The 25,639-nt window shown below is 42.8% G+C and overlaps 1 protein-coding gene across 1 annotated transcript; it reads right to left on the bottom strand.

Moving 5' to 3' along the window:
* Positions 1-523: 523 nt before the first annotated feature.
* Positions 524-25,639, bottom strand: ints8 (integrator complex subunit 8). Its single transcript, XM_046326791.1, has 27 exons — positions 25,502-25,639; positions 24,057-24,192; positions 23,723-23,897; positions 23,432-23,572; positions 23,238-23,309; positions 23,077-23,128; positions 22,797-22,979; positions 18,488-18,595; positions 18,163-18,315; positions 13,371-13,471; positions 13,005-13,146; positions 12,773-12,843; positions 12,408-12,583; positions 8,961-9,091; positions 8,737-8,847; positions 8,246-8,450; positions 6,509-6,630; positions 6,068-6,252; positions 5,789-5,882; positions 5,641-5,702; positions 5,396-5,514; positions 3,384-3,487; positions 3,187-3,237; positions 3,011-3,084; positions 2,849-2,913; positions 2,718-2,761; positions 524-2,576 (listed from the first exon to the last, which is right to left on the bottom strand). The coding sequence occupies exons 2-27, from the start codon at positions 24,184-24,186 to the stop codon at positions 2,460-2,462; spliced, it is 2,988 nt and encodes a 995-aa protein (XP_046182747.1). The 5' UTR covers positions 24,187-24,192; positions 25,502-25,639; the 3' UTR covers positions 524-2,459.

Here is a 25,639-nt window from a genome sequence, read left to right as displayed (position 1 = left end):
CACAAAAGTATGGTGCTTGCCTGTCCAAGCCACTCGGTAATTCACCATATAAGACGCTTCTAGCCCCTTCTTATGAATGGCATCGGTTGTTTTTATACATGTCTTACTAATCGAAAGTCATCTTAATTCTCACTCAAAACTCCCATGGCTTATTTTTCAAATGATCATGTTTCTAAATGTCTGCACAAGAGTGGTTTCCCGAGAGAGAGTAACGGGTAATGTGATTGGCTGCAGTTTTGCCAAGTCCTCAGTAAGGAAAGTAGCTATTGGCTGTCTTAATAGTCGCAAAATGAAGTCATACCCTAATTTGCATAATTGGCCATGTGGATGTAATTGTGATGAACGCTGTAGGAGAGGGGAATAACGTCATGGTAGAGACAAAAAGCAAGTAAAAAAACACCCTAAATATGTTTAGAACTACAAATGAACTTTCTTCTGTCAATTCTTTTTTTATGTCACAATTCCAACCTTCCTCCTTTATCCGGGATTGGGACCTGCAAAAGTGACCCAAAAAAGACACTGGCGGAGTTACTTAGTTTATTTGATTTGGTTTGGTTTGGTTTTTAACCGTATGGTCCACTTAGGAGCCAACAACAAGTCACAGTAAAACATTAACATTTGACCATAACATTTTTTACATTTAAAAAAAAATACAATCTACATTTATAATCTAAATGGACCAATAAAAAAAAACTATCAATGACAATGTGAGAAAAGTTGCTAAATTGGCAACACTGAATGTTAATTATTTGACTAGGCTACCTGTACTTGACATTGGGTTGTTATTTCACTGAACACTACATGGTTTAATTTTATTTTGGGCAGTGAAACGATGCTACTCAGGCAAGAGAAACTCAACCAAATGAATAGCCCTGTTTGAAAATGTTATTTTTATATGGCGTACCCATTTGGGAATACCTGGTCTAACACCTACAGTGCACATATTTGCAATTTACCTGTCGTTCTCAGCTCTTAGATCTGTGCATCCTCTTATCAATTCATTGGACTATCAGTATCAGGTGCTGGCCTCTGCAGCGTTAGTCACTACCTACCGTATGAAGTGGTAGAAAAAGTATCAAGTGAGAAACTACAAGTCATTTATCTATGGTTTTGATTTTGAGGAGGAAATATGAGACTTTTTGCAATGTGATTACTGAGGAGACGGTTGTCTCTCGCTCTCACCGGTCTGACTTGGGATGTCCTGGACTGTGTTACTGACTGGATGGCTCCCTTTGTGGAGATGGTTTCTGTGTGTGACAGGGCACAGTTGAAGGACTTTATCAAAGTAGCCTCTGAGGACAGGCATAACATTCAGACACTCAAGATACCTACTCATGCTGGTGAGTACTTAGACACCATTGACTTAATTTCTTCAATTTCCATACTGTGGTTGCTGTAAGTAACACAGTTGTCAAGGAAGGATTCTCAATGGGTGAATTGGGATTAAGGTTGGGCCAACTACTTCGTATCTTTCTTTTCAGGAGGATGCCAGGAGGAGGGAGTTGGAGCACCAATTCCTGACTGAGCCTGGAGAAACAATGGTCTGAAACTCTAAACTAACGCTTGGAAGATAACAGCAAAGAGCTGGCTGTCATTCCAATAGGCAAATAGAGGACATGGTTCGTGGTTGATTATTAGGGACCAAAGGAATGACCAGTCTGCTTTGCACCAAGGGGTCCAGACCTGGCTGTTTTTGTCTTGAGCTGGATGTCCAGCTTGTTTAATTGAACATTTTTGCATAGGAGTCAGTGTATTTCATATGGTCAATTTTTATTTCTTTTAATGTTATGGTTTGAAATGAGGACCGTCATACGATTCAGTAATGGGGACAAGTTACCTCAACGTATTATGGGTTTATTGGCCTGTGGTGTGGTACTTGTGCTTAAATTGATCTTTAACTTTTAATTTTTAATTTTTAAATACACTGATTAATATACCAGAACATTAAAATGTGAAGTTATGAGTTTTCTGAATTGTATTTCTGGAAGATTCTATTCCTTTAAATCAATTGCAGAGTATGGTATTAACTACATGTACTCAATGGACAGTTTATTAGGTACACCCATATAGTGCCAAATCGGAACCCCCCTTTGACCTGTCATCGAGGACAGGACTGGCACAAACTGGATTTTTTTGTTTGTCACACCGTTTTCTGTAAACCCTAGCCACTGTCGTGCGTGAAAAGCACATGGGGGCGGCCGTTTCTGAGATACTGGAACCAAAGATCATACCATGCCCACTAATATTCAATTGAACAATAACTGAATGCCTGTGCCTGCCTGCCTCGGGGTTGTGTACCTAAAACTGCCCACTGAGTATTTTCTTGTATATGGGAGCAGAGGTAAAACCTGTAAACTTGAATACTTCTGAAATGCTAATGTAATTTATTAAAGTGGTTCTGTTTGTTAAACCATTTATTTAAAAAAAAGTCTCCCACATGTTTGGTGGCCCGGTTTTATCTAAAAGTACAGTTTGGCCATAGCTTGCAGGAATTTCTTCTTTCTCTTCTGTGCAGCCAGCTGCAGAACTTCCTCGGGGTTACTGGCATTCAGCTCAGTCTGTCCAATCGCCTTGATCTGAGGAGAGAGCCTGTTTTAGTCCAGGATTAGTCCAAGGTTTTGTCGATTGGGCTTCCAGGCTCTCCAAAAGACACATGGCTGTCGACGGAGACGAGCCATAGCGAATTAAGGTATTCAATGGAAATAGATTCTACTTACAGCAATTTGTCTCTTCTCGCTCTCACCCCTTTTATGGTGGATGTCTACAGGCATGCACAGTCAAGGGGTAAACATTGTTTTAACTTGCCTGCCAATAATGCCTAAGTAAATCATTAAAGATTAAAGGATACGTGTGAGATATTCAAGGATGGTGACGTCCCAGATGTAGTCATAGAAGGAATCCATGGCATCGTGACTAAGATGGAACAAATAGGCCTATATTAGTCACAGGGCCATAACTCCATCTCATCGCCTGGGTGTACAAGGACCTCCCTCCCAAAGAATTGTCATACCTGTTCTGTTCTTGAAGAGCTTTGAATGCTGTCATGTAGTCCACCTCCCTTAGAAACTGGCACAGAACTGCAACCTAATCAGCAAGACAACATGATCATAGCCTTCAAACATGTAACATTTACAAAGTTCAAATCTCAATAAGAACCATTATAAACTTTCTGGAAAGAAGTCTGACCTGTGTGTGACAGTTCAGCATCGAACAACACTTGATCATTCTCTTTAGGACCTGCAAAGAAAAACGATCAGCGTCACAAATAATCAAGTGATCTTGGGTGTTTAAACAAGAAAACACCAAGTCTGCGTGCCAAATGGTGCACTACTTTTGACCAGAGCCCTAGAGTTCCATTTGAAAACACCAGACGGTTTCTCTACCTGGTCAGTGTAGACATCAGGAGCCACAGCCTTGGTAAAGAAGTCAGAGCACACTGCCCCAGCCTGGAGGTAGAAATGCAACGCTGCAGAGTACTGGTTGGTCACTGGGGAGACAAAATAGAGGAGGACATTACTTGACTGTGGCAACTAGCTACCCACTAAACTTGTTCTGGGGTCTGTACAGTGCATTCGGAAAGTATTTCAGACCCCTTGACTTTTTCCATATTTTGTTACGTTACAGCCTTATTATAAAATTCCCCATAATGACAAAATAAAAACTGGTTTTAAGATTTTGCTCATTTATAACACAGCTACTGAAATATTACATAAGTATTCAGACCCTTTACCCAGTACTTTGTAGAAGCACCTTTGTCAGCGATTACAACCTTGACTCCTCTTGGGTATGACGCTACAATCTTGGCACAGCTGTATTTGGGGAGTTGATCCCATCCTTCTCTGCAGATCCTCTCAAGCACTGTCAGGTTGGATGGGGAGCATCGCTGCACAGCTATTTTCAGGTGTCTCTAGAGATGTTTGATTGGGTTAAAGTCTGGGCTCTGGCTGGGCCAATCAAGGACATTCAGAGACTTGTCCTGAAGCCACTCCTGCGTTGTCTTGGCTGTGTGCTTAGGGTCATTGTCCTGTCGGAAGGTGAACCGTCGCCCCAGTCTGAGGTCCTGAGTGCTCTGGAGCAGGTTTTCGTCAAGGATCGCTCTGTACTTTACTTTACTTTACGTTTATTTTTCCCCTCGATCCTGACTTGTCTCCCTTCCGTTAAAAACATCCCCACAGCATGATGCTGCCACCACAATGCTTCACCGTAGGGATGGTCCCAGGTTTCCTCCAGATGTAACGCTTAGCATTCAGGCCCATCTTGGTTTCATCAGACCAGAGAATTTTGTTTCTCGTCGTCTGAGAGTCCTTTAGGTGCCTTTTGGCAAACTCCAAGGGAGCTGTCATGTGCCTTTCACTGAGGAGTTGCTTCCATCTGGCCACTACCATAAAAGGCCTGATTGGTGGAATGCTGCAGAGATGGTTGTCCTTCTGGAAGGTTCTCCCATCGCCACAGAGGAGCTCTGTCTGAGTGACCATCGGGTTCTTGGTCACCTCCCTGACCGATGCCCTTCTCCCCAGATTACTCAGTTTGGCTGGGCGGCCAGCTCTAGGAAGAGTCTTGATGGCCACTGTGTTCGTGGGGACCTTCAATGCTGCAGAAATGTTTTGGTACCCTTCCTCAGATCTGTGCCTGAACACAATCCTCCTGTCTTTTGCTCTGACATGTACTGTCAACTGTGGGATCTTATATAGACAGGTGTGTGCCTTTCCAAACCATGTCTAATCAATTGAATTTACCACAGGTGGACTCCAATCAAGTTATAGAAATATCTCAAGGATGATCAATAGATGCACCTGAGCTCAATTTCGAGTCTCATAGCAGAGGGTCTCAATACTTATGTAAATAAAGTATTTCTATTTATATATTTGTCTAAATACCCGTTTTCACTTTGTCATTATGGGTTATTTATGGGGTATTGTGTGCAGATTGAGAGAAAAAAATAATCTAATCAATTTTAGATTACGGCTGTAATGTAGCAAAATGTGAAAAGTCAAGGTGCCTGAATATTTTCCAAATGCATTGTATATATAGTGTACAAAACATTAATGTTTTCCTACTATTGAGTTGCACCCCCCTCCAACCTTTTTGCCCTCAGAACAGCCTCAATTCGTCTGGGCATTGACTCTACAAGGTGTCGAAAGCGTTCCACAGGGTGGTGGACATTTGTGGATACACATGGGAAACTGTTGAGCGTGAAAATCCCAGCAGCGTTGCAGTTCTGGCACCTACTACCATACCCTGTTCAAAGGCAAATCTTTTGTCTGCCCATTCCCCCTCTGATAGCACATACACAATGCATGAACAAAGGGGATCCGATTCCAGATCAGCACTACTGAGACACTTGATACATACACCCCCTGGTAAGGTTCTCTACCACCATTTGAGTGCTGCTTACCAAAGTAGATGTCGGCCTGTGTGATGAGCCAGGACTGGTTGTTGGGGTTCAGTGTAAGGGCGTAGGTCACAAGCTCTTTAACCGTCACAGCCACCGCCTCCACATCCACAGCCTGCATGCTAGAAGACAAACATTATCCACCACAGTAAGTAGCAAAGTAAATAGTCTTCATAAACACATACGGTGAGAAGACACTATCTTTTAGAAACTCAAATGGAAAATAGGACCATATTCTGTGTTCATACTTTGCCAGGGTTGATGGCCAAATGGCAAGGTATTCTGCTGTCACTTCATTGACAATATCATCCTGTAGAGAGATGCAAATTTGTTCAACCATGAGAGAACATGTTTCGTTATAGCCTGCACCAGTGTGCGGAAGGTGGCCAAACCTACCCGCACTATGCTATGAAACCTCACGAAAAGTGAGATAAGGGTGGTCAGCACCAGTGGTTCCCGAAGCTTCTTGATGAATGTGATGAATCGGCTCCTAAAAATAATATGGGAAACATCAGCAAGACGGTGACTTGGCACATTGATGTCTGCCTCAATTTTTAGTATAAACTGATAAGGACTAAGCCAGGTGAAGAAACCTGTAGTTCTAAAACAGTAGTTAACCTGAGTGTAATCATGTTTATTTGGTCATTGACTAACTATCACTACTGGCCCGTTTACCTTTGCAGGATGCCCATACTGGACTCTCTCTGTTTGATGAGGCTAACACGTCCGTCGCTGTTTCTCTTGTGCTGGTTCGACACACTGCAGATCTGGACTACCACCTCCCACAACTCTTTGGCTGTACGCCGGCTCTCTTTAGGACCCGGGAGCTCCTTACAGGTGGAGGCCAGGAGCTGACCTAGCTATTGGGGTCAAAAGGTGTGCCACAGGTGTAGAGCAAAGTATTTGAGTCCATCAACAGAACACAATACAACTTAACTGGCACACAAGTAACATTGAATACTTCTCAATATCACAAAGCAATAACCAGTGTGGTAGTTTTGTGTGTCACAAATGTATTTATGATACGGTTCAGTCACAGAACACTGATGATAAACACATCTTATATCCTCTTCAGATAGATAGTGAGGTGTCGTGCAGTCTTTGAGAGGCCTGTACCTTGATGTAGGGGTTGTTCATGACCAGCTGCTGGGGAACCTGCAGTGTCAGGTATTCATTCTCCCTCCAGTTCAACATGAAGGCCACACACTCCTCCCCTACTATCTGGCGCAGAGGGAGATCTGGAATGGCAAGAAGCACACGGGGACCATAGGCATACATAGAGTTGTGGCCAAACGTATTGGCAACCTTTTCTTAATTACTTGAGAAAAATACAAATGTGTCAAATTTTCAACATTGTAGAAGCAATTTTGTTTCTGTAAACTTTAGTTTAGAATGGGCATGGGCAAAATTATTGGCGCCCCAGAGATTGGTCACTTGGCCAAGGTAACTGCAGACAAACGCTTATTGTAACCAACAATGAGATTGCTGCTCCTTTCTACTGGCAACTTGGCCCTCTTTTAGAAGCAAACTACTCTAATTCTTCAATGTTTGAGGGGTGCCCTACACCGACTGCTGTTTTGAGATATCCATTTTATATTTAATTTCTTTAAAAATGTCCCTTTTCTCCCCAATTTCGTGATTACGATCTTGTCTCATCGCTGCAACTCCCCAATGGGCTCGGGAGAGGCGAAGGTCGAGTCATGCGTCCTCCGAAACATGACCCGCCAAACCGTGCTTCTTAAAACCCGCTCGCTTAACCCGGAAGCCAGCTGCACAGATGTGTTGGAGGAAACACCGTTCAACTGACGACCGAAGTCAGCCTGCAGGCGCCCGGGTTGCCACAAGGAGTCACTAAAGCGCGATGAGCCATGTAAAGTCCCCCGGCCAAACCCTCCCCTAACCCGGACGATGCTAGGCCAATTGTGCTCCGCCCTATGGGACACCCAGTCACGGCCGGTAATGAACCCTAGGCTGTAGTGACCCCGCAACACTGCGATGCAGTGCATTAGACCTCTGCCCCACTTGGCCAGCCCTCACCAAAGGTTGTAGATGTAATTCAGCTCAGGAGACATCAGTGGCCACGTAACAGTCTAGCATCTCTTATTGAACCATTCCTGGGTGCTTTTTGGTGTGTGTTTGGGGACGTTGTCCTGCTTGAAGACCCAGTTTGCTTTTCCGTCTCTGGTACTGGGTGACTAGAATGTGGGCAAGACAACATGAAATCAGCAGATTATAACAATGTTTTGGAGTGCAATGGTCAACCCAGGATCCCAAACCTGTGTCTCTGAAGGTTGTGCGTCTTCCAGCAGGACAACAACCCAACACACATCAAATGCACCCTGGAATGGTTCAAGAACAAACATTGGACTGTTCTGGAGTGGCCAGTTAAGGATGAATCACATCCATAACCCATGGTGAGAGCTGAAAACAGCAGTTGGTGGAGGGCACCTCCTTAAACATTGAAGAATTAGAGCAGTTTTCTGGAAAGAGCTCATTGATGGCAACAGGAAGCATTTGTGAACAGTCAAAAGCGGTGTGCCCAAGTACTCTCTTTGGTGCCAAATATTCTACCAATGCCATGTCTTTATTTTTTAAATGAAAATTCTAAACTGAAGTTTAAAATTGGTTCTACAATGTTGAAATTATTTACATTTATTTCACTAGAAATAGGGAATTATTTTTTAAAAGTGCAAGGGTGCCAATATATGTTGCCACAACTGTACATTATAGGACACTGATATGGCAAAATCCTGAGGGACCCGAGGCCTGAAATCAAGATTTCAATTCCATGTGCTTCATTATTTATACCTTGAACATTTCATGAGTAAAGTGACTGTTTCTCCATTCACCTACCATGTATCCTCATCTCCAGGTAGCCTCGCACCCTGCTGACCAGGTCGGGTGGGGGTCTGACATTGCTACCCTCAGCAACCCCAGTCTCATGGGCCCGCACCTCCAGAAGCAGCATCTCGTTTAGCATCACCTGCCTTAGCTTAGGAGAGAACTCAGTCACCAGCTCCAGACAGGCTGAGAAGAGCTGCCGCGTGTGGGCAAAGTCCTGGGATACCAACAACATTACAAAGATGAGATCAACCCAAGTTCTTTATAGGCTGGCTTCCCCAGACAGATTAAGCCTATTCCTGGACTAAAAAGAAGAAAGCATTTCTTAGTCCAGGGTTAGGCCTAATCGGCATCTGGGAAATGGGACCTACAAGTATTACAAAATCAAGGTTTGTTGACAAGGCATACATCCCATCTATCAACCAACAGTAACATTGTGTTGACCCATGAACTTCATATTCCACAATTCTCATGATTTTATGGAGAATTTGAAAGGGATAGACCTTTACAGTGATGCAGTGAAGCCCTTTGGCCATGAGGATGTACACCAGATCCTTGGTCAGGTTGTCTTTGATGTTGAGTATCACATTGATGTAATCTGGAGGAACTTCCCACTGTAGGGACAAGGAATAAAGTTTCAGGTAAGTATCATTCTAACAAAATCCCTGCTAACATTCAAAATAATAGGTGCTGTAGAAGCAGTCTGTGGTGACCTTTGAACCCTGACCTTGTTGTTAACCCGCCAGAAGGGTCGTTCGGCCATGCTGTGCAGCTCAATTAGGATCTGCCGGATGCGGCGGGCGTCCAGGCAGAGGATGAGCTGCTGCTCCAGCTGTCCAATGTTGACACTGGCCGCAGCTGGGGAGCAACAGGGACAGAAGGACAAGCACAGGATCAGAGGGAAATGCACATCCATAATAACATAATACATGGGAAAGAAGACTGCATCACTCCTTGATGGGAGCTTTAGATTAACAAGAGGGCAAACTTTCAATGCAAGAGAGACGAGGTATGATAAAAATAATCTACTAAATCACCGGATAACCCAAATACTGGCCCCTACTCCTCCAGAGCTGTGAATACTTGAAGAACCCACACTGGCCCCTACTCCTCCACCCCTGCCATACAGAGCTCTGAATACTTGCCGAAGTGATGTGTGGAACCTGTGTTTAGCCAAACAGCAGTGCTAATATAAACGCCACAAAAAAAAAGAAACGTCCCTTCATCAGTACCCTGTCTTTCAAAGATGGAAGTTCACAAACACTTAGGTTGGAGTCATTAAAACTCATTTTTCAACCACTCCACACATTTCTTGTTAAGAAACTATAGTTTGGCAAGTCGGTTAGGACATCTACTTTGTGCATTCATTTAAAATCATAATTCCAGTGGGTCAAAAGTTACATACACTAAGTTTTTATTTTATTTTTTAATTTGACCCCTTTTTCTCCCCAATTTCGTGGTATCCAATTGTTGTCGTAGCTACTATCTTGTCTCATCGCTACAACTCCCGTACGGGCTCAGGAGAGACGAAGGTTGAAAGTCATGCGTCCTCTGATACACAACACAACCGGCCGCACTGCTTCTTAACACAGCGCGCATCCAACCCGGAAGCCAGCCGCACCAATGTGTCGGAGGGTACACCGTGCACCTGGCAACCTTGGTTAGCGCGCACTGCGCCTACCTGGTTAAATAAAGGTGAAATAAAAATACCTATCAGGAAGGAGATGCATTTTGTCTCCTAGAGATAAAAGTACTTGTGTGAAAAGTGCAGATCAATCCCAGAACAACAGCAAAGGACCTTGTGAAGATGCTGGAGGAAACAGATACAAAAGTATCTATATCCACAGTAAAACGAGTCCTATAATCGACATAACCTGAAAGGCCGCTCAGCAAGGAAGAAGCCACCACTCCAAAACCACCATATAAAAAGCCCTACTACATTTTGCAACTGCACATGGGAACAATGATGGTACTTTTGGGGGAAATGTCCTCTGGTCTGATGAAACAAAAATAGAACTGTTTGGCCATAATGACCATTGTTATGTTTGGAGGAATAAGGGGGAGGCTTGCAAGCTGAAGAACACCATCCCAACAGTAACGCACGGGGGTGGCAGCATCATGTGGTGGGGGTGCTTTGCTGTAGGAGGGACTGGTGCACTTCACAAAATAAATGGCATCATGAGGCAGGAAAATTATGTGGTAATATTGAAGCAACATCTCAAGACATCAGTTGGGAAGTTAAAACTTGGTCACAAATGGACAATGACCCCAAGCATACTTCCAAAGTTGTGGCAAAATGGCTTAAGAACAACAAAGTCAAGGTATTGGGGTGACCATCAATCCTGTAGAAAATTTGTGGGCAGAACTGAAAAAGCATGCGCGAGCAAGGAGCCCTTCAAACCTGACTCAGTTACACCAGCACTGTCAGGAGGAATAGACCATTCACCCAACCTATTGCGGGAAGCTTGTGGAAGGCTACTCGAAACGTTTGACACAAGTGAAACAATTTAAAGGCAATGCTACCAAATATTAATTGTGTGTGTAAACTTCTGACCCACTGGGAATGTGATGAAAGAAATAAAAGCTGAAATAAAATCACTCTATTATTCTGACATTTCACATTCTTAAAATAAAAGTGGTGATCCTAACTGACCTAAGACAGGAATTTTTACTAGGATTAAATGTCAGGATTTGTGAAAAACTGAGTTTAAATGGATTTGGCAAAGGTGAATGTAAACTTCAAATGTAATTCGTAAAAATCCAAATAACTTCACAGATCTTCATTGCGAAGGGTTTAAACACTGTTTACCATGCTTGTTCAATAAACAATTCATGAACATGCACCTGTGGAACGGTCGTTACGACACTACCAGCTTACAGACGGTAGGCAATTAAGGTCACAGTTATGAAAACTTAGGACACTAAAGATGTCTTTCTACTGACTGAAAAACACCAAAAGAAAGATGCCCAGGGTGCCTGCTCATCTGGTTACCGTGCCATAGGTATGCTGTAAGGAGGCATGAAGACTGCAGATGTGGCCAGGGCAATAAATTGCAATGTCCGTACTGTGAGATGCCTAAGACAGGGCTACAGGGAGACAGGACGGACAGCTGATCGTCCTCTCAGTGGCAGACCATGTGTAACACCGGCACAGGATCGGTACATCCGAACATCACACCTGCGGGACAGGTATAGGATGGCAACAACAACTGCCCGAGTTACACCAGGAACGCACAATCCCTCCATCAGTGCTCAGAGTGTCTGCAATAGGCTGGACTGAGTGCTTGTAGGCCTGTTGTAAGGCAGGTCCTCACCAGATATCACCGGCAACAACGTCGCCTATGGGCACAATACCCACCGTCGCTGGACCAGACAGAACAGGCAAAAAGTGCTCTTCAGTGACAAGTCGCGGTTTCGTCTCACCAGGGGTGATGGTCGGATTCAAGTTTATCGTCGAAGGAATGAGCGCTACACTGAGGCCTGCACTCTGGAGCGGGATCGATTTGGAGGTGGAGGGTCTGTAATGGTCTGGGGCTGTGTGTCACAGCATCATCGGACTGAGCTTGTTGTCATTGCAGGCAATCTCAACGCTGTGCGTTACAGGGAAGACATCCTCCTCCCTCATGTGGTACCCTTCCTGCAGGCTCATCCTGACATGACCCTCCAGCATGACAATGCCACCAGCCATACTGCTCATTCTGTGCGTGATTTCCTACAAGACAGGAATGTCAGTGTTCTACCATAGCCAGCGAAGAGCCCGGATCTCAATCCCACTGAGCATGTCTGGGACCTGTTGGATCGGAGGGTGAGGGCTAGGGCCATTCCCCACAGAAATGCCTGGAAACTTGCAGGTGCCTTGGTGGAAGAGTGGGGTAACATCTCACAGCAAGAACTGGCAAATCTGGTGCAGTCCATGAGGAGGAGATGCACTGCAGTAAATAATGCAGCTGGTGGCCACACCAGATACAGACTGTTAATTCTGCTTTTGAATCACCCCCTTTTATTCAGGGACACATTATTCCATTTCATTTAGTCACATGTCTGGAACTTGTTCAGTTTATGTCTCAGTTGTTGAATCTTGATATGTTCATACAAATATTTACACATGTTAAGTTTGCTAAAATAAACAGTTGACAGTGAGAGGATTTTTTTTTTGCTGAGTTTAGCAGCATACCTGGGATATCATAGAAGGAGGGCAGAGGCTTGGCACAGAGGTTGACCGTGGCTGACCTCTTCCTCATCTGCTCCACCAGGATCTTCCTATCCTCCTCCTTCAGCAGCTCCGTGAAAAGCTTGTGGGCGGTCACCACGAACACCAGGTGGGGCTCTGCCAAGCTCTCACACAGGGTTCTGTATGGGAGTGGGGGCAATGATGTATAAAGATATTAATGCATGTCTATGATGTGGAAGCATCAAATGTCAGGACAGGTATCAGCATACTGCTCACCATCAACAAGCTACACCAACACATTAGATCTGCAGTTATTACAAGCTTACAAAATGCCTCAAATCTAAGTTAATCAACTCAATCCTACGCACTTTAGAAAAATAACCATCTTCCTCTTGGACGTCTCTGATGAACGGTCCTTGTCTAATGACCTTGTGCATACCTGTAAGAGGAAACACAGTTTGAATGTAGATTTGTGTTTATAGATAGGAATTAAGTTTTCATTGAGAAGAGTGAGTTTGTTAGCCTGGTTAAACCAGACTGAAACAATGGTGAGCACAGCATTTATTGTGGTTTAATCAGGCTATGAGTTTGTAGTTCTACCTCTAGCATAAAGTCCACCACATGTTTCCTTGGCTTGTGGAGCAGCTGGTGAAAACGCACACTGAGGACCTCCCCTTGCAGGGCGTCTCGAACAGCGTTGCACACGCAAAGCTTGTGACACACTTCGTCCAGGCCCCTCTCCCTGTGTACATCATGTAAACAGAGCATTAACATAACACCGGCAAGCATTTAAACGTCTTAAAGCTGGGATTGCTTGCATACAAACAAGACTGATGTGCCTCATTTTAATACATTTGGTTCTAAGAAAAATATTTACGCCTAAGACAGTGAAGTTGTGTATAGTACATGTCAAAGATACCATTTTTATTCTGGGTTGAAAATGCTTTAGCCACCAAGTGTTCTCACCCTTGCTGGACTTTGTGCAAAAACTCCCTCAGGACAGACTGTCTGAGGTGGTTGGGCAAGCTGAGGGACACATTGTCTTTGATGAAAGCCTCTACAAGAGCCTGAGGAAAAGAAGAGCCTTCAATTACTTCCGGTTACTGAGCAAGATGGTGGCATAGGAGTTTTTCTCATGCCGGTGCAAACGTTTAAAATGCCATTTCTATCGTACTTTTGACCATCTCTTAAAACTAATCACGAACAAGGATGAACACTGAAACACGGGCTAAGAGAAAACTCGATATGTTGGACCTGACTACCGAGTCTTCAAATCAAGAAGATAAGAGGATGTCGCTTGCAGAAGACGATCCCCACTAAACACTTTCTGTATTTGGGGCTACAGGCACACACACCTTCCCGGCATGGATGAGCCAGTTGAACTCTTCCTTATTTCGGGACAGCGTGGTGATCTAAAACACTCTTTACTTGAAATGTGCACTGATACATTTACTAGTGTCACAATCAATTCCATCTTCACAGACATTGAATTATTCCAGATGATATTCATCCAACTTCAGACTGAAAAACACAGAGGTAAACTAGGCTGTCGCAACAAAATCACCCATCACCCCACACAGACAATACAATGTAAACAACACTGATGAAATCAGTACCTACGCAGATAACGCCTATGGGATTACAAATCATTTAGCAGAGATGGAAGATTATTCATGCAGCTCATCCTTACGCCTGTGGCTCCCCAGGCTGTCATCCCGCGGGGTGATTGCGACGTGCACGCTCCAGCGCATCGACGCTGAACTAAAACCAGGCGGTGACAACCAACCAAGAACATTGATCTTCAGGATGCTCCCCTATACCTACAAAAAGGCCTTCATGGATGCATACAAAGCAGCTGGGTCACTCATGCAAAGCCTGAGAAAGAGCTAAACCACACTGTCTACTGTATCCTGCTAAGCTTAAAGTGTCCCACAACAGATCGACAGCTCCTATTCGACACTCCTGATGAGGCTCAGAAAGTCCTGCATAGCCTTCAGGAAGCATTGACTGTCCTCATTGCACATGAACGAGCAATAGAAAACAGGAAACTGTAATAATCATGAGTTCTGCTTATCACTCCCATGGTTCCCTTCTATAGATTAGATAGATATATACTACCGGTCAAAAGATTTAGAACACCTGCTCATTCAAGGGTTTCTTTATTTTTTACTATTTTCTACATTGTAGAATAGTGAAAACATCAAAACTATGAAATAACATATTGAATCATGTAGTAACCAAAAGTGCTAAAACAAATTACAATATATTTGATATTTGAGATTCTTCAATAGCCACCCTTTGCCTTGACAGCTTTGCACACTCTTGGCATTCTCTCCCCTATTTGACCTAGATACTTTGTGTGTATGCATTGACATACTTGGGCCTTTAAAAAAAATGTATATAGTTCTGTCCATGAGCTGTTCTTGTGTATTGATGTTCTGTATTATGTTTCATGTTTTGTGTGGACCCCAGGAAGAGTAGCTGCTGCTTTTGCAACAGCTAATGGGGATCCTAATAAAATACTAAAACCAGCTGCACCTGGAATGCTTTTCCAACAGTCTTGAAGGAATTCCCACATATGCTGAGCGCTTGTTAGTTGCTTTTCATTCACTCTGCGGTCCGACTCATCCCAAACCATCTCAATTTGGTTGAGGTTGGAGGCCAGGTCATCTGATGTAGCACTCCATCACTCTCCTTCTTGGTCAAATAGCCCTTACACAACCTGGAGGTGTGTTGGGTCATTGTCCTGTTGAAAAACAAATGATAGTCCCACTAAGCCCAAACCAGATGGGATGGCGTATCACTGCAGAAAGCTGTGGTAACTATACTGGTTAAGTGTGTCTTGAATTCTAAATAAATCACAGACAGTGTCACCAGCACCAACACCCTCCTCCATGCTTTATGGTGGGAAATATATATGCGGAGATCATCCGTTCACCCACACCGCATCTCACAAAGGTGGTTGGAACCAAACATTTCCAATTTGGACAAATTTCCACAGGTCTAATGTCCATTGCTCGTGTTTCTTGGCCCAACCAAGTCTCTTCTTCTTATTGGTGTCTTTTAGTGGTTTCTTTGCAGCAATTCGACCATGAATTCCTAATTCACACAGTCTCCTCTGAATAGTTGATGTTTAGATGTGTCTGTTACTTGAACTCAGTGAAACATTTATTCGGGCTGCAATTTCTGAGGCTGGTAACTCATAATTATCTTATCCTCTGCAGCAGAGGTAACTCTGGGTCTTCCTTTCCTGTGGCGGCCCTCATGAGAGCCAGTTTCATCATAGCGCTTGATGGTTTTTGCGACTGCACTTGAATAAACTTTCAAAGTTCTTCAAAATGTTCCATATTGACTGATCTTGTCTTAAAGTAATGGACTGTCGTTTCTCTATTCTTTGAGCTGTTCTTGCCACAATATGGACTTAGTCTTTTACCAAATAGGGCTATCTTCTGTATACCACCCCCACCTTGTCACAACACAACTGATTGGTTCAAACGCATTGAGGAAAGTAATTGCACAAATTAACAAGGAACACCTGTTAATTTAAATGAATTCCAGTTGACTACCTCATGAAGCTGGTTGAGAGAATGCCAAGATTGTGCAAAGCGGTCATCAAAAATATACATTTGATTTGTATAACACTTTTTTGGTTACTACATGACTCCATGTGTTATTTCATAGTTTTGATGTCTTCAATACTAATCTACAATGTAGAAAATAGTAAAAATAAAGAAAAACCCTTGAATAAGTAGGTGTAAAACTTTTCACCGGTAGTGTATGAAAAACATTTTAATTGTGACATAGTTTAACTCCTAGTGTCTGAATAATTTCCGACTGCACTGTATGTTTCTCTGATACAGAAGAACACAATAAGCTTTTTATTTTAAATATAAGGTTTGCTTGGCGTCCCCATATTGTCAGTATCAAAGGGACTCCCAACTCAGGTCTACCAGCTGCCGATCTCTCAGCCTACTGGCCTTTTCTATTTAGTTTTTTCTGTTGGTTATGTTTATTTTAAATACTATAGAGTATGTACACTACCGTTCAAAAGTTTGGGGTCACTTAGAAATGTCCTGTTTTTGAAAGAAAAGCACATTACACTGTATTTATGATCAATTTGATGTTGACATTGTTAATGTTGTAAATTACTATTGTATGTGGAAACCGATGATTATTTATGGAATATCTACATAGGCGTACAGAGACCCATTATCAGCAACCAACACTCCTGTGTTCAAATGGCACGTTGTGTTAGCTAATCCAAGTTTATCATTTTAAAAGGCTAATTGATCATCAGAAAACCCTTTTGCAATTATGTTAGCACAGCTGAAAACTGTTGTCCAGATTAAAGAAGCAATAAAACTGGCCTTCTTGAGACTAGTTGAGTATCTGGAGCATCAGCATTTGTGGGTTCGATTACAGGCTAAAGATGGCCACAAACAAAGATCTTTCTTCTGAAACGCGTCAGTCTATTCGTGTTCTGAGAAATGAAGGCTATTCCATGTGAGAAATTGCCAAGAAACTGAAGATCTCGTACAACGCTGTGTACAACTCCCTTCACAGAACAGCGCAAACTGGCCCTAACCAGAATAGAAAGAGGCGTGGGAGGCCCCAGTGCACAACTGAGCAAGAGGACAAGTACATTAGAGTGTCTAGTTTGAAAAACAGACACCTCACAAGTCCTCAACTGGCAGCTTCATTAAATAGTACCCGCAAAACACCAATCTCAACATCAACAGTGGAGAGTTGAGGAGTTGTGAGGCGTCTGTTTCTCAAACTAGACATTAGAATGTACTTGTCCTCTTGCTCAGTTGTGCACCAGGGCCTCCTACTCTTTCTATTCTGGTTAGAGCCCGTTTACGCTGTTCTGTGAAGGGTCTAAACAATATTCTGTGTAATGTTTTTTTCAAACACCCCTATCAAGACAATTAAGTGTCGAGTATTTATGACGTAAAAAAAAAATTGATTTTTGCCTTCCTACTTCCCGCTGATATCAATAGATTCCAGAACAAATTTTATAAGAACACATTTTTCTAAAGTTCTCACATGCGCCGAATACAACAGGTGTAAACATTACCGTGAAATGCTTACTTACAAGCCCTTAACCATCAATGCAGTTAAGAAAATATTTACTAAATAACCTAAAAGTAAATAAAATAACAATAATGAGGTTATGTACAGGGGATACAGGTACCGAGTCAATGTGCTGTGGTACAGGTTAGTCAATAATAGCATACTCTTGTGCCCCATGGGAAAACAAAGTGTGTTATAATTGTAATTAAGAGGAAACTTAAAATGAAGGTGGGGGTGTCTGGGGAGACACTTAAGGTCAGTATTGTTATGCCTCTTACTATTAATGACAATGCTATGCTATGTGGCTCTGGGTTGGTAGCCTTTGAGAATGACATTTTAACAGACCGTTTTAATTTGGAAATACTGAAAACTATTAGTCTTTAATCTATTTCGTTTTGTCCTTTTTAATTTGTATGGCGTTTCGTTTGTGACTGTTTCCCCCCCAATGAACTGTACATATTAATATCGTGAAACTGTAATCGTCTCGGACAAGCAAGAAAAACAAATAAATAATTGTTCACAAAATTACTGATTGCGTTTGTGTGGCTTTCAGTTCCTTAAATAATGCCTAAACCGCAGGAGAACATTATATCATCATCAGCTGGGCTTAGCACCAATGTAGACTAACTTGTTTTTTTTACTTGTTTCTTTTTTTTGTTGTTGTTATGTTCTCAGGCTGACTGACCTGGTAGTTGTGAGTTCTGATGAGGCTGTTGATCTGTCCGTAGGGGTTAAGCTGGGTGTCACTGGGGTCCAAGGCTCCAGTCAGGGCCCTGCAGGCGTTCCAGTACCCAGCAAGACGCTTCTCATCCAGGTGAACGTGAAGCGTCAAGTCGAACTGCAATACAAGAACAGCAGAGCTACAATGGTGAACATCATTAACACAAAAACTCATATCAAATTGAATCAAAGTCAGACCAAATGTATGATATGTTTGAATATATTTTAGTGCAAGAGACCATGAAACTACCAAAGCAAAATATATCAACGTCTACAGCTCAATACTGTACCTTCAACAGCAACTCTCGTGTTTGTTGAAAATGCTCTCTAGCCTTCTCATATGCCAGTTGGTCTGAGCAGCCTTGTTGAAAGAAAATACCTCCCAAATCATAATGCACCTGTAGAACACAAGACGTTTTTTTACCAAGAGCTTGAGCTCTGTGAGCCGTTCTCTCAATAGGATAATCTTCTATTTTTACTTTATTTAACTAGGCAAGTCAGTTAAGAACAAATGTATATTTTCAATGGCGGCCTAGGAACAGTGGGTTAACTGCCTGTTCAGGGGCAGAACGACAGATTTGTACCTTGTCAGCTCGGGGATTTGAACTTGCAACCTTCCGGTTACTAGTCCAACGGTCTAACCACTCGGCTACCCTGCCGCCCCATAAGTAGTCTACCCATATAGAACTTCAATAGGACATATATTAAACATTAATTATATACAGTACCAGTCAAAAGTTTGGACACCTATTCATTCCAGGGTTTTTCTTTATTTGTACTATTTTCTACATTGTAGAATAACAGTGAAGACATCAACACTATGAAATAACATATGGAATCATGTAGTAAACAAAAAAGTATTAAACAAATCAAAATATATTATACTTGAGATTCTTTAAAGTAGCCACACTTTGCCTTGATGACAGCTCTGCACACTCTTGGCATTCTCTCAACCAGCTTCATGAGGTAGTCACCTGGAATGCAATGGAGCTGGAGAAGGCTGACGTTGTATGTTGTATGATTGTGTTTTTGTTTTGTTTGTTTGCATTGTACGTAACTTATTTTGAACATAATGTTGCCTCTACCATCTCTTATGACCGAAAATAACTCCTAGAAATCATGACCGCGATTACTCACAGACTGGCAGAATCCATTTTTTCCTTTAACGAGTCTGACATATCGCTTTCTTTCTTCTGAGAATTCATAGGCGATCTAATAAACCTTCACTTAGTTCCATTCTGCTAGCAAACGTGCAATTTTTGGAGAATAAAATCAATGACCTACGTGGAAGATTAAACTACCAACGGGACATTTAAAACGAATATCCTATGCTTCACGAAGTCGTGGCTGAACGACGACACTCAAAATACAGCTGGTTGGTTATACCCTGTACTGGCAGGATAGAACAACGGCGTCTGGTAACCCAACCAGAAGCCATGGATTACAGGCAACATCCGCACTGAGCTAAAGCTGCCGCTTTCAAGGAGCAGGACCCTAACCCGGAAGCTTATAAGAAATCCCAATATGCCCTCCGACGAACCACCAAACAGGCAAAGCATCAACACAGGACTAAGATCGAATCGTACTACACTGTCTCTGACGCTAGACGGATGTGGCAGGGCTTGCAAACCATTACAGACTACAAACGGAAGCACAGCCGACAGCTGCCCAGTGACACAAGCCTACCCAGACGAGCTAAACAACTTCTACGCTCGCTTCGAGACAAATAACACTGAAACATGCATAAGAGCACAAGTTGTTCAGGAAGATTGTGATCATGCTCTCCGCAGTTGATGCAAGTAAGACCTTTAAACAGGTCAACAGTCACAAGGCCGTTGGGCCAGACGGATTACCAGGACGTGAACTGCGAGCATGTGCTGACCAACTGGCAAGTGTGTTCACTGACATTTTTAACTTGTCCGAGTCTGTAATACAAATATATGTTTTAAGCAGACCACCATAGTGCCTGTGCCCAAGAACACTAAGGTAACCTGCCTAAATGACACCCACCCATAGAACTCACGTCTGTAGCCATGAAGTGCTTTGAAAGGCTAGCCATGGTTCAAATCAACACCATTATCCCAGAAACCCTAGACCCACTCCAATTTGCATACCGCCCCAACAGATCTGCAGATGATGCAATCTATATTGCACTCCACACTGCCCTTTCCCACCTGGACAAAAGGAACACCTATGTGAGAATGCTATTCATGAACTACAGCTCAGCGTTCAACACCATAGTGCCCTCAAAGCTAAGGACCTAGGGACTAATCATCTCCCTCTGCAACTGGATCCTGGACTTCCGGACCAGCCACCCCCAGGGTGGTAAAGTAACAACACATCCGCCAAGCTGATCCTCAAAACAGGGGCACCTCAGGGGTGCATGCTCAGTCCCCTCCTGTACTCCCTGTTCACTCATGACTGCACGGCCAGGCACGACTCCAACACCATCATTAAGGAGGTCAGTGACCTGGCCATGTGGTGCCAGGAAAACAACCACCCCCTCAACGTGATCAAGACAAAGGAGAAGACTGAAGTACAGAAAAAGAGGACCGAGCACACTCCCATTCTCATCGACGGGGCTGCAGTGGAGCAGGTTGAGAGCTTCAAGTTCCTTGGTGTCCACATCACCAACAAACTAACATGGTCCAAGCACATCAAGACAGTCGTGAAGAGGTCACAACAAAACCTATTCCAGGAGACTGAAAAGATTTGGCATGGGTCCTAAAAAGGTTCTACAGCTGCACCATTGAGAGAAACAGGGAGTACAGGAGGGGACTGGTTGCGTCACTGCCTAGTATGGCAACTGCTTGGCCTCTGATCGCAAGGCACTACAGAGGGTAGTGCGTACAGCCCAGTACATCACTGGGGCCTAGCTTCCTGCCGTCCAGGACCTCTATACCAGGCTGTGTCAGAGGAAGGCCCTAAAAATTGTCAAAGACTCCAGCCACCCTTGTCATGGACCTAGTATTTGAAGCTTCTAAACAGCTTCGACCCCTTCTAAGCCATAAGACTCCTGAACATCTAATCAAATGGCTACCCAGACAATTTGCATCCCCCCTTCCCCTATTTTACAATGCTGCTCCTATCCGTTTTTGGCATCTATGCATAGTCACTGTAATAACTCCACTTACATATACATAATACCTCAACTAACCGGTGCCTCTGCACCAGTACCCCCCTGTATATAGTCTCGCTATTGTTATTTTTACTGCTGGTCTTTAATTACTTGTTACTTATTTCTTATCCGTATTTTTTTAAACTGCATTGTTGGATAGGGGCTCGTAAATACGAATTTCTCTGTTGTATTCGGCGCATGTGACTAATACAATTGCATTTCAATTAACAGTTGTGCCTTGTTAAAAGTTAATGTGTGGAATTTATTTCCTTCTTCATGCGTTTGAGCCAATTAGTTGTGTTGTGACAAGGTATACAGAAGATCACTTTATTTGGTAAAAGACCAAGTCCATTTTATGTCCATTTTAAGTACAGCTCAAATAAGCAAAGAGAAATGACAGTGAAAGACTTGAAGGTTAGTCAATCAGGAAAATGTCAAGAAGTTTCCTCAAGTACATTCGCAAAAAACATCAAGACCTATGATCAAACGGTCTCTCATGAGGACCGCCACAGGAAAGGAAGACCCAGAGTTACCAACCTCAGAGATTGCAGCCAAAAATAAATAAATGCTTCACAGAGTTCAAGTAACAGACCCATGTCAACATCAACTGTTCAGAGGAGACTGCGTGAATCAGAACTTCATGGTCAAATTGCTGCAAAGAAACCACTACTAAAGGACACCAACAATAAGAAGAGACTTGTTTGGGCCAAAAAACAGGAGAAATGGACATCAGACTGGTGGAAATCTGTCCATTGGTCTGATAAGTCCAAAGTTGAAATGTTTGGTTCCAACTGCTGTGTATTTGTGAGACGCAGAGTAGGTGAATGGATGATCTCTGCATGTGCGGTTCCCACCGTGAAGCATGGAGGAGGAAGTGTGATGGTGCTTTGCTGGTGACACGGTCTGTGATTTATTTAGAATTAAAAGGCACACTTAACCAGCATGGCTACCACAGCATTCTGCAGAGATACACTATCCCATCTAGTTTGCGACTATCATTTGTTTTTCAACAGGAAAATTACCCAACACCTCCAGGCTGTGTAAGGGCTATTCAACCAAAAGGGAGAGTGATGGAGAACTGCGTCAGATGACCTGGCCTCCACAATCACATTACCTCAACCCAAATGAGATGGTTTGGGATGAGTTGGACTGCAGGGTGAAGGAAAAGCAGCCAACAAGTGCTCAGCATATGTAGGAACTCCTTCAAGACTGTTGGAAAAGCATTCCAGGTGAAGCTGGTTGAGAGAATGCCAAGAGTGTGCAAAGCTGTCATCAAGGCCTTGAAGAATCTCAAATATAAAATCTATTTTGATTTGTTTAACACTAATTTGGTTGCTACATGATTCCATGTGTGTTTTTTCATAGTTCTGATGTCTTCACTATTATGCTACAATGTAGAAAATAGTAAAAATAAAGAAAAGCCCTTTAGGCTGGTACTGTATATAATATGGTAATTGAATAGTCTCTGTGAGTCTACCCACCTGACAGTGCAGCTCATCAGCACTGATCCTAAGGCCTGCTGTGGAGGACTCAGTTTCTCCGTTAGCAGTACTGGGGTCGGCAGCCAGCAGGTCCAGAGTCCTCAGGGTGTGGATGTAGAAGTCCTTCTTCAGACCAAGAGATCCCTCCAACACCATGATAGAGTCCGCTGCCTGCTCTTTCAGCTGCAATAGGAGACAGTGACACAGCACCATGTAATCCCTCATGTTTTAAAATGGTGTACCGTTGTCTAATATGTCCTGAGGAAAATAACAGACTCACCACGCTCAGGATATTTTCAGTCAACTCTTTCTCCTGCTGCACAACATTCAACCTATAGACAACATGGAAAAGGAATGTAATGCTGTACTGATAAAAATCCTGTCATACCTACAGCAATACCAATTTAGTTCTGAAAGCAGAAGGAGAACCAAAGAACCTACATGTTCATCTGATGAGGCCCGGGTTTTGTCTGTTTTTCTGGAAAACTACTTAACACAATGGTTCGTATGGCCCTTTGAGAGACAAAATATGGATACAATTATTAGAACTGACAGAATTATGTCAAATTGGTGGTCTATTATACAGTTCAATCAATCCTCCTCTGCAGAAAGTTCTCCCCAGTGCCCATTCTCACCAGCGGTTGTAGATGATGACAGCCATGGCAGTGGTGGGAGGCAAGGTGGACAGATCCAGGTCAACATGTTTCACTCCAGGTGGAACCTTACTCACACACAGTAGCTCATTCAGCAGCATGTTCAAAACAGGAATAGTCAAGCTGGAGAGAAAAAGGATGTGTCAATTCAATGAAACACGTACATAAAAACGAACAAAAACCACACTACTATTCTAGCTTTTCAGGGTAATGGAATAACAACAAATTCTCAAATAAAAAGAGTCACTGCAAACATTTCTACATCACACTCACCCTTTCTCCAATACATCTAGATCCCACTTCAAGTGTGCTGCTACTTTAAGAGCCAACAGCTTCAGAGTGCGGTTCCTGCGGTTGTCTGCAGGAGGCTGGACTTGGTTCTGCTCATTCACAGAGGGCTTGGCCGCTTGTTCAAGGAACTGGATGACAAGCTGCACTGGAATAGGATCTGAAGGAAGGAAACATATAAATATACACATTTTCAATCAAACAAACCAGTCGAGTTTGAGTCCACTCATGTCTAAGTTCAATCACTGCTACCAATATGGTTATGCCAATCAGATCAGGACCAATATTCAGAGAGGATTCTGTCTTTCGCTCAGCAGACCTGGATGGGACTTCTGGAGGTGGTTCTCCAGCAGCATCTCATCCAGGAGAAACTCGAACCAGGAGGTCTGAGGAGGAGTGCTCGGCCGGCTGCCGCTCACAGCCACACGGTCTGCCGCCTCTGCACTCATCTCCACCTGTCAGTGTTACACAGTCTTGGTTACACTTAGGCTATTCATAGATGGCAATAATATTCACAAAGGAATCTTCCATCAAGGCGGGAGGATCTTTATAAGGTTAGGGTTCCCACACAGCCCTATTTCCACGTTACAATGCTTGTTCACGGAAGACAGAGGCGATCGACCACCTGTACTAATTATCTAGCGGGCTCCGAAAACCTGTGTCATGGAAGGATGCCAGAAAAGTGTTGTAAACTAAAAAATATATACTGTTGGCTGCAACTGTTAAACCGGTTCCAACAGTGTAAAATAACTGTTTTGCATTTGTGAAATTATTTTTACGTGATGTGAAAGTAGGGGATTTTATGTTTCCTAAATCATATCGCAAGAGAATCTAACATTTCTAAATGTTAAAACAGAGAGTGTCTGGATTGTAGTCCCCGTGGTCCCAGCGGTAGGCAATACTTACATCTGAGAACCCTAGGGATAAGATAGAATGCTTCCTTGGTTTCTGGAGTGCAAGGTTACATGATGCTTACATTTAAATTTTTAAGAAGCTCGTTAGAAGCTTTTAAGAATGCTTGTTAGAAATTTCACCACAAAGCACTGAAAGAAATCCTCAATAAGCAACAAGAAATTGCAATTTCATATTGAATTGAAATGACCTAATCTCCTAAATTATAATGGAATTGATCCCAATTTAAAATAAATTCACTGGTTTGCCAGAAATAGTAGTTCCCTTTTGATCCCAACAGGGACTTCGGAAGTGCAGGGAATTCGAAAGTTTTGCAACCTGAATCCTGTAGCTCTGACACGGTTCGTTCACTACACCCTGGACCAAATACTTAACACAGCCAGAGTCATAAACCCCGTCTATTTCTACAATTTATCTAATTAAAATCCGATTTTAAACCCAACCACAATATAACCTTACACCCAACCTCAAATTAAAAACAAATGTTTGTTTTCTGAAATATTTACGATATAGCCAAATTGATTGTGGCTGTGCTATCTAGTGGAAACACTGGACCCAGAGCTACCAACTCTGCAAACTCACTTCTCCAAAACGCTAACTAGCAGCTAAGTAACCAAAATTCCAATGGATATTAAATAGTACATCCAAAACCAGTCTAACTTAAGTTAGACAAATATCAAAATCCTAAAGAAACTAAGCTAAAGAGAAAAACAGCTGATGAGGTTCACAATCAAGCAAACAAAAGTTAGCTGGCTAGCTATCTAAACTAATGTTCGCAGCTAGCGGTTTGATGCTAGCTAGGTGGGTATCCCTAATATTATCAAGCTGGCAAACGTAAATGCATGAGTTTACCTTTTTTGAGTTTGCAATTCTCAAAATATTCAGAAAGGTTTAATGTTTTGACAACTAACGTTAGCTAGCTTATTCCAATATGCTTTCTAATGATTTGATTTGATTTGCTCAATAAACATTTCTGACGTCATATCCGGA

Source organism: Oncorhynchus gorbuscha, linkage group LG24 (assembly GCF_021184085.1).
Source record: "Oncorhynchus gorbuscha isolate QuinsamMale2020 ecotype Even-year linkage group LG24, OgorEven_v1.0, whole genome shotgun sequence".
NCBI lineage: Eukaryota > Metazoa > Chordata > Actinopteri > Salmoniformes > Salmonidae > Oncorhynchus > Oncorhynchus gorbuscha.
The sequence above is the reverse complement of the archived record's forward strand: the minus strand, read 5'-3'. Positions and strand labels throughout refer to the sequence as shown.

What these genes read in the sequence shown, in the direction of transcription:
- ints8 (XM_046326791.1), bottom strand. Translation starts at nt 24,186, where the DNA reads ATGAGTGCAGAGGCGGCAGACCGTGTGGCTGTGAGCGGCAGCCGGCCG. An exon ending in TGGTGGACTTTATGCTAGAG is followed by an intron (nt 12,844 to 13,004) that starts GTAGAACTACAA and finishes TTCCTCTTACAG; the next exon opens with GTATGCACAAGGTCATTAGA. An exon ending in TGAACAACCCCTACATCAAG is followed by an intron (nt 6,253 to 6,508) that starts GTACAGGCCTCT and finishes TGACCCCAATAG; the next exon opens with CTAGGTCAGCTCCTGGCCTC.